The 16,903-nt window shown below is 43.5% G+C and overlaps 1 protein-coding gene across 1 annotated transcript in view; it reads right to left on the bottom strand.

Moving 5' to 3' along the window:
• STX18 (syntaxin 18) overlaps nt 1-16,903 on the bottom strand; it is a 205,193-nt gene that overhangs the window by 51,016 nt on the left and 137,274 nt on the right. The window contains exons 3-5 of the mRNA XM_068277321.1: nt 13,768-13,883; nt 567-644; nt 409-475 (exon numbers count right to left, since the gene is read on the bottom strand). Coding sequence (XP_068133422.1) covers nt 409-475; nt 567-644; nt 13,768-13,883 — 261 coding nt within the window. The remainder of the gene's footprint in view (nt 1-408; nt 476-566; nt 645-13,767; nt 13,884-16,903) is intronic.

The following is a 16,903-nucleotide window of genomic DNA, read 5'->3' as shown; positions in this document are numbered from 1 at the left end:
GCAGGTAGGCACTTATCTGTTTTTAAGTAGCGCTGTTCATTCCCTTGCAATGTACTAATTTAATTCATTTTTGGTCAGCTGCTCCCACTTAACAGCTTTGCTTTTGGTGTATATGCAGAGCTTCTGTTTGGGTTTAAGGTGCGTTTGCAGCTTCTGGGCGGGCTCAGCGCACCTGATTGGAGGCCATTCAGAGGCGGCCTAGTGATGCGCTGATCCACCTTTTGCACAATTATCTATTGTAGAGCGCTGCATAATATGTTAGTGCTTTATAAACAAAGTTTTATAATAATAAATCAGTGTCAATAACAACTACGGAAGAAATACTGGTAAGACAAAGCACTGATGTATGACTGTCTGCCATAGCTGCGCTATTGTGCGACTACAAAGCTTGGCTGAGTAGATACTTACAATCTCTTCTTGTCCACCACGCGTTTCACTCTGATGGCTCTCTGCTCGGAGTACAGCTTACACACTCCTGCACAGATAGGAAACATTCCATTAGCTGCAAACCGATAAGACTGCAACCATCATTCACAACCGGAAGACTGACCTCTCATATCACTTACTTTTCAGATAGTCTTCTATGAGATCCAAGACCGCATATCTGTGTTGTTTCACCTGAGGCGAGACCGTGTCTTTAGAGGCTGTATCAGAAGAGCAATAAAAGAAAATATAACAAAATGGTAAATAATATTTGGTTAAACAATTAGAGATCAATAATAGTGGACAATATAGATGGTCATTGAGATGCCAAAAATTCTCCATTACATATTTTATCTTGAGTTCCTTCCCATTCCTTATATCTGTGCTCTTTAACATTCAATTGGCCTCTTTGTTGTAAAGTCTCCAGAAAGTTCCTGTGGACATGCATGAGCACTTTTGAACTGGGCATGTGCAAGTTCCCAGCTGTGCATGCTCAGTAAAAGGTAGCGGGTGTGCACGACAGACAGATGTGCACGAGTGCCTTCTTTAACTGGGCATGCAGTTTGGAACTTGTGCATGCCCAGGTCAGAATCATGTGTTCACTGCCCAGTGAACATCCAGGAGGCTGTGGTGGGGTAAAAGGTCTCTGATCGGGAAATAGAATAGGAGGGGAATCCCCTCACCCAACTCCAATGTAATAACTGTAGAGAAACAACAACAAATACATTTCTGGCTCATTGAACTTCACCATTATATGCAGGTTATGCTGGGCTTTCTTACTAAAGAAGGATCATAGTTTATGCAGTATATCAGGCCGCACTTGTGCCCACCCATTCTGACAATTACAAGATATGCTGTACCCATATAGGTGTAAAATAAAAGAACGATATTGTAGATTTGCTTGTCTGTGATCTCTTGCTGACTTCTTCCTTCGGCTTGACAACGGTATCTGAATTTATAACCCAAGACTGATGGCAACCAAGTAACAACCATCTAGCTGCTACCAGTCAATGCAGCTAGGGATCATGGGAAATGTAGTTCCATCTTGGACAGTTGGTGCAGGAGGCAAAAACTACCTCTTCCAGCAGCATTTCTGCTGGTACAGTAAGGCTCCCTGCATGCTATTTTGATTCAGATTTCAATTTTTTATCGGTTTTTACATCAGATTCCGATTTTTAATTGTTACTGCATGCTGCATTTTTTCTTCCGTTTTTCTGTTGATTGCATTCAGGGAAAATCGGAATTGCGAATCGGAAACGGAATCACAAAACGGATTTGCAGTGTGCGTTAGTTAGCGTTAAATAGCGGTAAACTCACTAATTTTGTCATGAAATAAACTCACCAGGACCCACTCACATGGCCTTTGGCTGCTGGGCTACAGGTATTTTACTAAACCTATTCAGTTTGTAGCATGGATAGTGTTTCCAACTTGGTCCCCCCAACTAGAGAAGCTCCACTCTTTTCTACATACTTAAAGGACAACTGAAGCAAGAGGGTTATGGAGGCTGCCATGTTTAGTTCCTTTTATCCAATTCCAGTTGCCTGGCTATCCTGCTGATCCTCTGCCTCTAATACGTTTAGCCATAGACCCTGAACAAGCATGCAGATTAGGTGTTTGACATTGTTAGATCTGACTAGATTGATTGTAATGTGTATTGTTTAAAAGGAAATAAATATGGCAGCCTCCACATGCCTCTTAATTTACGCTGGGATTACACGGTACGTTTTTTGGGTTCGATTCGGCGCGTGATCTATTAGCCATTCGATTTTCTGCTAGATTCTCTTATCTTCCACTCGTCTTTCTTATCTTTTTTCCATTGACTTCTATAAGAACTCGAGCGGAAACAAATTCGTGCGGAGAATCGGACATGCCGGAATTTTATCATCGATGGCATCTATCAGAACGATTCTTACCCCCCACCCCAAAAAACGTACCGTGTAATCCCAGCATTAGTTCTCCTTTAACCACTTTAGGATCAGCGGCTTACACCCCTCCTAGTGACCAGGCTATTGTTTTACAATTTAGTGCTCTGCAGCTTTAGTAGCTCACTGCAGCGCCATACAACTTAGTACGCAAGTGAATTCCCCCCCCCCCCCCTTTTCTGCCCACCAACAGAGCTGCCTGTCTGTTGGTGAGCTCTGATCGCTGGAGCGATGTTTGTATATTTTTTTTATAATATATTTGTCCATTTTTATATATATTTCCCCCCCCCCCCCCCCCACTAGCCAATTACAGTGCTCCTCTCTCATAGGCATCAGCCTATGAGAGGGGATCGCGATTGGAGCCTCTCCAGGGGACAACCGAGTGACACGTAGATCGCAGCGCTGAACAATGTAAATAGAAGGCGGTTTCGCAGTCTAACAGTCCGCTAGCACCGCTGGTAGGCTGATGACGGAGCAGAGGGGATGCACGTGCATTGGAGGGCGATCCCCTGTAAAGCCCCGCCCCAGGACTTGATGCCTTTCGGCGTTAGTTGGTCCTGAGGCTGCCACCCTCCTGCGGCCAATCGGCATTAGGCAGTCAGGAGGGGGTTAATACAGTTTTACTAGTGCAAAATGTCATCTCATTTTGGTGGCTAGAGCTGCAGAATGTAATGTGGGCAGGTCAGTGAGGTTCAGTTAAAGACAAAGAATTTTGGTCTCACGTGTAATATAAACATACAAATACTTTATTATATCATAAAAGGGGAATGGGATAGGGACATAGATTTAAAATTAGGGAAGGGATGTTGCGGAGTCAAAAATAACAATATTCATGGCCGGCCATACAATCATGACACATCACTCACTCCAAGCATACCAAAAACCCCTCTATCTAGCCTAATGGGTCTCAGCGCTGAGGTAATTTGCAGTGAGGTTCCAGAGCATGCCACAGACCAGAAACTGCTTTATGGACAGCGTGGCTGGCATTGGCCTGCCTAACTGGGCAGAATTTTGACATTCTTCACTTAGGGGTGTACTCACTTTTGTTGACTGTAGTTTAGACATTAATGGCTGTGTGTTGTTATTTTGATGGGACAGTGATTTACACCATTATACAAGCTGTACCCGGATTACTTAAAGTGGATCCGAGATAAACGTACTCACTGCATAACTGTGTTCCTTTCATATAGTTTATATGGCATTCCTCAAGCCAAATACTTTTTTTGTTTTGTTTTAATACTCTAATTCCCTATAAACTAAACAAGCCTCACCCACAGCTTTTCAGAGAGCCTTGGCACTCTGAACCTTAGTAGCAAGGGCTTATGGGAGCCCAGTCTGGGCAGGAGGAGGAGGTTACTAGCTATTGGTTTCATAGGCAGAGGGGAGGAGGGAGGAGGAGAAGGGACTGAATTTAAACACAGGCAAGCTGATAGCATCTCAAGCCTGTGACAATGTGACAAACAGAACATGGCTGCCCTCATTGTGTCACAGCAATAAATAATCATAACCTTTTAAAGCGGTTTGCAGCTAGATTTGCTGTGTAAACTATGGATAAGATCTATTGACAAGTTATTTGTTCTAGTTACTTTTTCATCTCGGATCCGCTTTGACATTGAATCAAAGTGTCATATGTTTTGTCCCATGAAAAGACAAAATAAAATATTTACAAACCATGCAGGGTTATCTGGGGTCAGACTTTCTCTTACCCCATTCCAGCAAACTTTACAAAATATGGAGGATTCTCTGAAAACCTGTTCAGATGCATGTAAAGTGGCCTCTGAAGAATCTGGTCTTGCCCGTGAAACAGCTGCCAGGTAGTAACACCACACAGTGTCTGTTTAACTCGTTAAGATTTCAGGATGTGAATTTCACATCGCAATTGGCTCTCCTGTGCATTCCAGGACAAGAAAGATAAAATGGCGCCGAGCACTCCCGCATGCTTCCGTCGGTTCCGCGCGTGCATGTGCTCGTGCATGCGTATATGCTCATGCCCCGTGGCGCATTCCTTTAACAGAGAATGAGTGCTGCTAATTCATTTAAGAAGACTTAAAAAAAAAAAATATGTAAGTGAAAATGTCTCCCTTTAAATAATAAAGTGCCCCCCCCCCCCCCCAGCAAAATATTAACTCCTACCCAACTAATCAACCCTTTGCGTCACCCATACTTAGCCCTAAGATTAGTGGATACCTGTAATGACTGCCATCTGTAGCAATCAGACAATCGGTAGGGCGACAGCTCCAGGACCCAACACTGAACAGATGCATCGTAACTGTATAGCACTAAGGTCCCCAAACTGCACACCATAGTGATCAGATTCAACCGCTACAGGCGCACAAGTTAACGATAATGGTACGCCACATTCCCAACTAGTGATGAAATATGGCATGTAGGGTGTGTCCTGTTAACCGGGAAAAAAGACAAGTAACATTTTGTGTTGTTTCATAACCATGGCACTTGACATGTGAAATTTGTGAAGGGTGAAATATGGAAAAATGTGTATTTTTTAACTTATGCCTATGTTTTCCTTATAAAATTAAATTCTTGAAAGCAATTATTACCTAAAGAAAGCCTAGCCTAGCTTACAAAACTATGTCTATCACTTTGATGGCATAAGTAAAATAAATAAATAAATAAATAAATAAATATTGCTATATCAATAACAGCTGAAATGCCAAAATTGTCAGGAATCTTAAAGGGGAAAAACCTTGGAATGCGAAGTGGCTAAACTATTACTAAGGAACTAGTGTAGAAGATGACAGATCGGGTTGGCACTAGTTTCACCTGGTCAGACAGATGTGAGTAACAGGTGTAAGACTGTGCCTCCGGATATCAAGTCATCAATGGTACATATGTAGGCTAGAAAGTTCTAAGCACCAGACCAGAGGATCCCCCAAGAAAATGCCTTTATTCCATACTTCCAAAAAACACACACTGTATGGCATAAAGCTACAAAATGTTAGTACCGGCGCTAGCTATAGTTGGGTATGGCCCTTTAAGTGGATTTCACCTCGGTGCTGCTCCTTATACTGGGTGGTGCCAGAATGCTAATATAGGAGATACAAGGGAACAAACAGAGCGCTCCGATGGTGCGTTACCACTTTAATCAATTCACATGCTTTAAAATCAATACACTTACAGTGTATGTGCAGCCCTGGCCAGGCACAGGACGCGGAGGGGACTCGCTGGTGGCCTCTTAAATGTGCAATACTTGCACATACACTGTAAGTGTATTGATTTTAAAGCGTGTGAATTGATTAAAGTGGTAACGCACCATCGGAGCGCTCTGTTTGTTCCCTTGTATCTACTGTATGGCATAAAGCCTGACAGCTGTTTCACAGGCAAGACCAAAACAGCTGTCAGGCTGTAAGCCATACATTATTTATCTGTTTTTTGTATGATGATGGAATAAAGCAGTTTACTTGGGTATCCTCTGGTCTGGTCCCAGGAACCTGCAAGTCCATCTATGTACTATTACTAAAGGGATATAATGATAACTGCCCCCAATAAGGTAGGATACCCACTGACTGCAGTGCTATACATAGTGCACGGTTAGTTTAGGTATGGGTAGTACCAGAAAACCGTTGTGGTTGAGTGACTGAAGGAAAACACTGGAAAATAAAACCTAAATAAAAATAAGCTGCTGTGCATATGACTTTTGGTGCATTAAAGGTTAACCATTTTAGGAAGTCTGTGATAGAAATCTACGCCATGTTTGGAGGCTGCTGTTCCTGCCATGGTGTAGATTTCACTCATCACCGCTGTGTGCTCTCCCTGCTCCCGTCGCTTTCTTCCAACCGCAACTCACTCGCCCTGCTGTCTGTATGACAACAGAGCTCAGTGAGCCAATCTCATTGGCTCACACTGATCACAGGGTCAGGAGCCAATGAAATCAGCTCCTGACCGACTCACAGAGTGGCAGAGTGGGTGGGTTGTGGCAATGGGAGTGCGGTGTAACTGAAGGTTGCAGCAATTTAGCGAAACAGTTCGTTTGTATGCGCCAGTTTCTGGTCCTTAAGAGGCCAGAGACCACTAGTAATGAAGGGGTTAATATAAGTATGCAATATTTACATAGTTCTGGCTATGTACTTAATACACAGCACTGCATGTATATTGTACTATACTGTACTATTGTTCACCTGCCACGGCAGTGATATCATTGTGAAATGAATCTTTGCATGAACATCTCCCCAGCCTGCTGAGTGAGGCGACTGGAAGGTAATAAACGTGAGTGAATGAGGAACAGGCAGGAGTTGATCTCATTACTGCACAGCGAGGGGAGCGGGATACAGATTCCAGAGCAGGAAATGGAGTATTAGGCATTGCTGAATGGACGACATTGTCATGGAAAACCATTCAGAAAAACAGCAACCCAAATTGCTTGAGATGACCCTGTATCCCCAGATAACCCTGCGCAGTCCCATATAATATTGTTCTCATTCACAGAGGGAGGATGAGGAGCCAAGAGCGATGAATAATAACTGAGCACATGACTGACTGACAATGCCTAAGCTGCTGAAACTCCAATTACACAACAACACAGGCCTAACTACAAATAGAAAAGGATTTTAACTGACATTTTAATTGATATTGGTGCTTTTAACCACGTGGGCGTACACCCCCTAGTGACCGGGCTATTTTTTTTTACTATTTAGGCCACTGCAGCTTTAATGCTAGGTACACACCATACAATTTTCTGTTAGTCTGTCTGTTATTATTATTTATTGTATTTATAAAGCGCTAACATATTACGCAGCGCTGTTATGCTAGGAACACAAGTTACGTTTTTCACCGATTTCCCATGCGATCGATTCGAATCGCAACCGAAATCGGAAGCTTTTTTCAGCACACTTAAGCTATTTTATGGGCAGAATAGAGTGTGTTCTCGATTGAAATATTGGCATTGTTGAAAATAGTCGAAATGACTATCTTATCGTGTGTTAGCACGATCGATGAAGCGGCTTGATTATGTGTATGATATAGAAGCGTTCAGGGGGCCGTATCAGAGTGCAGGGTCATCAATAGTGGGCGTATTTAGTCGAGAACGTAAAAACGGTACAAAAAATGTACACGTGTGTAGCAGGCGGACGATAAAATTACTGTTGATTTTTGGTTGAGAGCTTTCTGTTGGTGGGCTGTGATCCCTGCTGGGATGTTTGTTTATATTTTTTGATAATTTTTTTTTTTTTAAATAAATATTGCTTTTTTTTTTTTTTTTTTAAATTTCTCCCCAGCCCTCCCTCCCCCCGCCAGCCAATCAGCGTGCTCGGCTGTCATAGGCATCAGCCTATGAGAGCCGATCACTCTCATGCTTCCCAGGGGGACAGCCGTGTCACATGGCTGTCCTCAGTACATCGCTGCTGTAGATCGCAGCTCTGTACAATATAAATAGACAGAGGTTTCGCCGTCTAACAGTCTCCTAGCAGCACGCAATCTCCTGCATATCCCCGCCCCAGGACTTGACACCAATTGGCGTTAGGCGGTCCTTGGTCTGCCGCCACGTTCACACCCATCGTAAGAGGGTTAAAGGATAACTCAATGCTGCAATTCTAAATGTATCTTAATAATTGCAGTTGGATTTGAAAGGGAACCGGAGGTGAGAGACATATGAAGGCCGGCATATTTATTTCATTTTAAACAATGCACATTACGACTGCTGACAACCAGGGCTGTGGAGTCGGGACAAAAATCTTCCGACCCCAACTCCTCAGTTTATGAAACCACGACTCCAACTTAGAGTACCCAAAATGGCTCCGACTCCTCGACTCCGACTCCTTAGCCTAATACTTAAAGAGAATCTGTATTGTTAAAAACGCACAAAAGTAAACATACCAGTGCGTTAGGGGACATCTCCTATTACCCTCTGTCACAATTTCGCCGCTCCTCGCCGCATTAAAAGTGGTTAAAAACAGTTTTAAAAAGTTTGTTTATAAACAAACAAAATGGCCACCAAAACAGGAAGTAGGTTGATGTACAGTATGTCCACACATAGAAAATACATCTATACACAAGCAGGCTGTATACAGCATTCTTTTTGAATCTCAAGAGATCATTTGTGTGTTTCTTTCCCTCTGCAGCTATCATCCACTGAAGTTTCAGGCTGCTCGTTTCTTCCTGCAAACAGCTTTGCCTGTGTCTGTAATTCTTCAGTATGTGAAAGCCCAGGCAGCTCAGAGGATGATTTATCCAGCTTGTAAAAGATAAGAGAGAAGAGAGAAGCTGCTCTAATCCTAAATAACACACAGGCAGTGTGCAGAGAGGGGCCTGGAAGGGGAGTTCATAGCAGAACCACAACACTGAAGAACTTGGCAGCCTTCCAGACACAGGCTGACAAGTCTGACAAGAGAGAGATAAGTTGATTTATTACAGAGACATTGATAGTATAAAGTGCTGCAGTAAGCCAGAACACATTAGAATAGCTTTTGGAACTTTCGCAGATGATATCTTGTTAACGTTAACTAACCCTCTCACCTCTCTCCCAGTGCTACACTCAATTTTAAGAGAATTTGAAGCCATTTCAGGCTTCAAACTTAACCAAGACAAGTCTGAAGCACTTCCTATTAAGATACCACCGACAATGCTCCTTAACTTAAAACAATCCTTTCCCTATAAATGGAAGACTCACTCTATTAAATATTTAGGGATTCAGTTAACAACTAATTACGCTACTCTATACAAAGCTAACTTCCCCTCATTAATACAATCTATCTTACAAGATTTACATAAATGGACAGCATACAAAATCTCATGGATAGGTAGGATCTACTCCTTAAAAATGAATATACTCCCACGTTTACTATATTTATTCGAGACACTACCTATCCAAGTTCCCTCTCTACAGTTTAAAATCTTACAGCGAGCCTTCTTAAAATTTGTCTGGAACAATTCTAAACCACGGATCCACTCCTCTGTTTTATTAACCTCTAGAGAACTGGGGGGTTTAGGTCTACCTAATTTGAAACTATACTATCAGGCCACCCACCTACGCCAACTCCCTGAATGGTCGGATCTAAAGACATACACTAAGTGGGGCCTCATAGAGGCGTTCAGTATTTACCCAATCTCCCTAGCTTCTTTGATTTGGTCTCCATCTCCTCCCAAGCTACCCCATATTAAACTTCTTCCCACGATTAAATTTACTCTTCAAGTATGGCACTCAACAGTTCTGAAAGCTAATCTCAGATCCTCAATATCTCCATTATATCCTATACTAGGTAACCCTGCTTTTGCTCCAGGTATGACAGAAAGATTCATGGGTAGATGGTTCAGTCTTAATTATGCCAATCTCCATAATTGGACGAATGTTCTCACCAGAAAACTCCTCACCAAAACTGTACTAGAGGAAAAAATAACCTTCACGCCACAATTGTCTATGGAATACAATCAAATTAGTCATTTCCTTAGAACTCTCACTAAGGGAACAGATCTCCTTCCCATGTTTACTCCTTTTGAAAGATTGTGTCACAACAAAGGTCACCAAAAAGGGCTTATCTCGGCTATTTATGTGCTACTTCTAGACAATTCTGGTACCCTCAAACTTAAACATTCATATATGACCAAGTGGGAACAAGCTCTTGGACAATCCTTAGAATTGGAAGACTGGGTTTCAATATGGGAGAATGCGAAAAAAACATCAATATGCACACAAGTAAAGGAAAACATTTATAAGTTGATTTTTCGGTGGTATAGAACACCGGAAGTATTATCAAAAATATATCCGGATGTACCCAATCAATGCTGGAGGGGATGTAATCAGATAGGCTCTCTAGAGCATATATTCTGGTATTGTCCAATTCTTCAACCACTATGGGTAGAGATTCAATCATTAATAGCAAGGGTAACAAATACTAATATTCCTTTAGATCCCCTCTATATGATCCTAGGTAAACCGATACCAGGAATAAAGAAACATGTGATGAGACTGATTACACATATACTAACAGCTACTAGACTATCTATAGCATCCCATTGGCGTAAACCCCTCTCTCCTACAATTTCTGAAGTTACTGCAAAAATTAATTGGACTAAGGTGATGGAATATCTCACTTCTCTTCTGAGAGATACGGAAGAGAGATTTAAACAAATATGGGACCCATGGGAGACGTACTTTCTCAACTACTTCCCTCCCTGATATGTGTCCTCACCTTCTAACCTTCATTAAAACGACCTAAGGGATACCAGACGGGAAACAAATTCTTATTGGGATCCCACAGATTACCATGAATGGCCTAACTAACATACACCATAATGATCCATGATTCTTTCTTTCTACTCCTCCTTAGTGGGGCACAGCTCACGCTAGTAATGTTACGCTTCCCTTTCCAAATTGATGAACAACAGACCACAGGAACAAATATTCAGGTTTTAACTTAACTTCTATTGTAATAGCATGTTATTTCTTTTTCTTTTTCTTTCTTGCTTTTGTTTTTATTGTCTCATGGATAAATGGAAATGTAGGACAATACAAACTCACACGATAACCCATTTTTCATATCTCCAATTTTATTGTATTATAGACAGAATATATGCCTTTTTGTTGAAATGGACATTTGCTGACAATTTCAAATGTTTGTATGATACAATATTTGTTTAATAAAAACAGTGTTACAAAAAAAAAAGAATAGCTTTTGGAACTTGTAGGATGATAAAAAACAGGATGCAATTTTTGTTACGGAGTCTCTTTAACAGGGCTGTGGATTTTGAACAAAAATCATCCGACTCAGACTCCTCAGTTTAGGAAATTAACGACTCCGACTCCAACTCCGAGTGCCCAAAATTGCCCCGACTCCTCGACTCAGACTCCACAGCCCTGCCGACAACTTCCTGTTACCGTGCATTTATTGCGAATTTTCGCGCAAACACAAAGTATTGTATGCAAATCGTATGCGATGTAAAAAAAAAAAAAATGATGCAGGACCACAGATTTTTTCACGCATACGAAAATACGAGTGGAAACAGCTCCATTTACTACCATTAGAAGCCAAACCAATGCAAATTTTTTGAGAGAAAAATCTGACACAAATCAAAAAGTGGAAACCTAGCCTCTGTAAATGCTTCAAAATGCATGTAAAAATGCATGAATTTGTGAGTGCATTTGAGAGTGCATTTCATCGCAAGTTTACATGCATTTCCACAAGTTTTACTGCACTGTCAAACCACTGTGAAGTGATGTGCAGGGGAAAGGAAACCAGCCGATACAGCTGGGCTTATCACACAATACCATAATCCAACGTACAGCAATTACTGACCACCGAATGATTATTCAGGCAAAAGGTTTCCATTCACAATAAAGGTTGGCTATCCAGTGTTCTCCCCAGGATTAGTTAGGTGGGCGGACCGCCTGGCTGTTTTGAAACCCCACCAGCACAATTTTTCTTAAAGTATTTACTATGAGTGGCGATCCTCCAGAAAATGGCGGCCGTGCAGCTTTGAGCCGGGGACTCTTTTCAAGCCGAAGTTTCCTCACGGTGGAGTATGCCCCTCTCCCAGTCTATAGCAGCGAAGGGTGAACTGGGCGGGATGAATCTGCGTCCTCCACCCCCGCCCCACCCAACAGCCAATAGGAGGCTGCCTCGCCGTGGACCTGCCCCACAGTGGTTGGCACACGCGGCACTGGCGGATGGTGGAATCCGGGCAATCAGCAGGGATGAGTGCCTGCACCCTGTCTGACAGCAAGGAGCGAGTGCTGCAGCTGGGGGGACACCTTTAGGAAGCAGCTGAGGATCGGATTTCACAGTATAATGTAAGGAGCGACTGCCATGCTATCAGAGGGAGGGGGGACCTACCTACCTACCCACCCACTAGCCTGACCTACTTACCCACCCACCAGTCTGACCTACTTGCCCACCCCACCTCACTAGCCACCAGCCTGACCTACTTACCCACCCCACCCCACTAGTCAGCAGCCTTGACCTACTTACCCTCCCACCCCACTAGCCACCAGCCTGACCTACTTACCCACTCATCTCACTAGCCACCAGCCTGACCTACTTACCCACCCACCTCTCACTGGTCACTAGCCTGATCTACTTACCCTCCCACCCCACTAGCCACCAGCCTGACCTACTTACCCGCCCATCTCACTAGCCACCAGCCTGACCTACTTACCCACCCACCTCACTGGCCACCAGCCTGACCTACTTACCCAGCCTCCAGCTTACCCAGCCACCAGCCGAACCTACTTACCCACCCCACTAGCCACCTGCCTGACCTACTTACCCACCCACCCCACTAGCCTGACCTACTTACCCACCCACCCCACTAGCCTGACCTACTTACCCACCCACCCCACTAGCCACCAGCCTGACCTACTTACCCACCCACCCCACTAGCCACCAGCCTGACCTACTTACCCACCCAACCCATGAGCCACCAGCCTGACCTACTTACCCACCTACCTCACTAGCCACCAGCCTAACCCACTTACCCCCTCACCCCACCAGCCTGACCTACCTACCTACACCATTAGCCAGCAGCATTGCATACCTACCTACCCCACTAGCCAGCAGCCTGACCTACCTAACACACTAGCCCACCCCACCAGCCTGACCTACCTACCGACCCCCCAGCCTTACATATATTTGACATTGAGGTAATCGTTTCTGCATTTGACATTTTGAGTAATGGTTTCTGCATTGGACATCTGGGGTAATGGTTTCTGGATTTTATATGTGGCATAGTGTTTGTTTTATTATGTCTTGCTAGTACTGAGTTAGACCCCTTTTTGCCTTCAGAACCGCCTTCATTCTTTGTGGCATTACTCAGATTTTGGTCATTCTGACATGATAGCATCATAAGACTGCCACATCTTGGAGGAAATGCTGCCTTGTGTGTGTGGTTTTTTTGTGGGGGAAATGCTGCCTTATTATATATGTGGCTTTTGGGGAAAAACATTGTGTAATTACCTTTCTGAACAATTTGCCTAACTGTTTTGGGCAAAAAAACAAAACAAAAAAAAACAAACAAAAAAAAAAAAAACAGGGCCCTTTTGAGTTACACTGTTACAATACAGTTGGCTATGCCCACGCAATGCCAATTTTCCAGCACATGTCATGGCCACGCCCATTTTACTCCACCCACCTGGAAAAAAATTCTGGGGAGAACACTGCTATCACTGTCAATGCAGCAGTCCTGCCTACCATCACGGTCAGATTCTGCTGTGGAACACAGAGTGAAGGCTTGATGCTACTATACCACATAGCCAGTTGTTACAGAGACAAAGGAAAAAACGCTATCTCTTATAGAAATAAGGGATGGTTCTGTGACGTTAAATGCGGACCTCAGCGCTCATCCTAGCCGTCAGTAGAAACGCTATCCGGCATTTGCGTAAACACCACATTTTGATCCTGATCTTCACTGCTGTCTGCACGGATCTTAACTGATCCTGGAAGCAACATGCTGCTCACAGAATGACTCCACGCTCACCTTCTGATCTAAGCTGCTGAATAGCATCGGAACACGTCCTCATGAACGTCTGTGCATCCTGATCGATCTGATCCCGCTCCGTGTCAGTCATACGGGAGTATTTAGAGGTCACATGGCTGAAAAACAAACATAAAATGCCATAATAAACTTGCTTCAAAACTATAAACTTATCTTTAGGCCACACCTACTAAACACTTTTTATGCACTAAAGTGTTAAGGCTCATACACACATCAGACCATAGTCTTTGGAAAATGAAAGATCACAGACCAACTTTACCACCTTCCATGCAGTATGAGAGCCATACCTTCACAGTCTATTCTATGGAGCTGAACTCCCCATCAGACAGAAATCTGTGCAAGATGCTGCATACACAGATGCTGTAGACATTCAAAAGATCAGTATTTGCAAAAGATCAGTATTTGCAAAAGATCAGTATTTGCAAAAGATCAGTATTTGCAAAAGATCAGTATTTGCAAAAGATCAGTATTTGCAAAAGATCTGTTCCTGCAAAAGATCTGTTCCTGCAAAAGATCTGTTCCTGCAAAAGATCTGTTCCTGCAAAAGATCTGTTCCTGCAAAAGATCTGTTCCTGCAAAAGATCTGTTCCTGCAAAAGATCTGTTCCTGCAAAAGATCTGTTCCTGCAAAAGATCTGTTCCTGCAAAAGATCTGTTCCTGCAAAAGATCTGTTCCTGCAAAAGATCTGTTCCTGCAAAAGATCTGTTCCTGCAAAAGATCTGTTCCTGCAAAAGATCTGTTCCTGCAAAAGATCTGTTCCTGCAAAAGATCTGTTCCTGCAAAAGATCTGTTCCTGCAAAAGATCTGTTCCTGCAAAATGCATTCATAGTCTATGATTTCTGCAGATCATCATACATACCTTGTTTAACTGACATTCATCTGCAGATCAGATCCACCAGGATGGATTTTCAGATCTGCAGATGATTGTCTGAACTGCAGATGAATGTCAGTTAAACAAGGTGTGTACGATGATCTGCAGATCTCATAGACTATGAATGCAATTTGCAGGAACGGATCTTTTGCAGGAACGGATCTTTTGCAGATACTGATCTGTTTCATGTGTACAGCATCTGTGTGTGCAGCATCTTGCAAAGATTTTTTCTGATGGGGAGTTCAGCTCCATAGAATAGACTGTAGGTATGGCTCTCATACTACATGAAGGGTGGTAAAATTGGTCTTTGATCTTTCATTTTCCAAAGACTATGGTCTGATGTGTGTATGAGGCCTTAGGGCGTAAAGAAGCAGCTACAACATCCCCAGCGTTGTAGCTCAGATCACTAGAGACTGTTAACAGGATGCTAATGATTCCATATTGAGTGCAAATTTCATTGCATTGTATGATTGGGCCACTCAAAGGCACTTCCTGACCATATGGATAATTATTATTAAGGTGTGTATATAGAGTGGGCATCTTCTGCAGCACTAATCATTACATAGTCATGTCTCTGATTGCCCCTGAGATTAGCTCACAATCTAACCCCCAACATACACATATGTTCCCATCATAAACAAAGGACAATTTTTAGAGGCATCTAATTAACTTACTTGTACCTTAATCATAGCCCATTTCCACATTAAATTTACATGCAAGTAGAAATTATCTCAACATCCATCTCCAGCAGGGCCAGAGCTTCTATTGTGGCCCCAGATCTGGCCAACAGCCAACCCCCCCCCCCCCCCCCCCCCCACACACACACACACCTCCCCGCAAATGAATAGTCGTCCCTATGGCCCCTGCAGAATATTGGCTGTCTGGCCAGTGTGCGCCCCTATTAGCTTGTGTGTTTCTGTCCTCCTCTGCGCTAGCTGCCATAAGCGGCATGGTACGCAAGTATACACATGTCCAGGGCCGTGGAGTCCGTACAAAAATCAGACTCAAACTCCTCAGCTTATGAAACCACCAACTCCAGGTACCCAAAACTCCTTAGGCCAGAAACCCACTAGTAGCGATTTTCTGAGCGTTTTGCGATCTAAAAAACTCTTGCTAATGTAATGCTATGGGTGTGATCCCACTTGAGCGATGCGATTTTATAAAAATCCCCCATAGCATTACATTAGCAAGAGCTTTTTCAAATCACTAGTGATTAGAAATCGCTCCTAGAGGGTTTCTGGCCCTAGTCTAATTATTACCAAGGCAATGGATTTGGTACAAAAATCATCCAACTCGGACTCCTCAGTTCATGAAACCATCGACTCCGAATACCCCAAAATTGTTCCGAATAGGACTCCACAGCCCTGCACATGCTGCTGGGTTACTGAGAAGAGGTGCTCCGAGTGGACAAAGATGGAAGCACACAGATTGATGGAGGAGCGCAGTGGCCAGACAGGTGAGTTTGCTCCAATGCCAAAACTCTGCAGGGGCCCCGAGGACCATCATTCACTTGTGGGGAGACCTGGGGGGAGGACAACCAGCTGGCTCTGAGACCCCAGGGGTACACACAGCATAGGCTACCGGGTAGGTATGCAGGTAGTCCCCAACTTACGAACAACCCGCCGATACGAACGGCGTGAATTCTCTGTTTCCATGGGAACAAGTCAAAAAGAAAAATTCAAATTAGACTTGTTGTTTTTGAGAATGGCTTTTAAACTTGTATAAACAGGTACAAAGGGCAGAGGTGACACAGAGGGGGACACTGGAGGCACAGGGGGGCACAGAGGACAGAGATGGCACAATGTTCCGACTTAAGAACAGATTCAGGTTAAGAACGAACCTACAGTCCCTATCTCGTTCGTTAACTGGGGACTACCTGTATATCACATATGCACCTTGCTAAATGACAGTGGGTGTAATTCTTGTTTAACCTGAAAGGCTTCCTTTAAAAGATGGGGACAGTTAAGGGTGGGCAATGGTAGGCTTAGGGGGTCAAACCTGAAAGTCCTTATGCTTAAAGGCGGGCATGTCGCAAACAGGCATTTTTAATAACACGAAACCTCTGTGTAAGTCATTAAGGCACCGGGAGATTTGGATGCAGGGTAAAGCCGAAAAATGTCTCACCCTGCTCCTGCAAAAGTCCTGGTGGCGTTAAGAACTATTCCCCCTCCAGGCCGCCACGGACTCAGGGGTTAGATGTAATTCGGTTTCCAGCTATTGCTGGAGGCCAGATTACGCTGTTTTTAT

Source organism: Hyperolius riggenbachi, chromosome 1 (assembly GCF_040937935.1).
Source record: "Hyperolius riggenbachi isolate aHypRig1 chromosome 1, aHypRig1.pri, whole genome shotgun sequence".
NCBI classification, from domain to species: domain Eukaryota; kingdom Metazoa; phylum Chordata; class Amphibia; order Anura; family Hyperoliidae; genus Hyperolius; species Hyperolius riggenbachi.
Note: the sequence above shows the minus strand (reverse complement) of the source record. Positions and strands in the feature narration are given on the sequence as shown.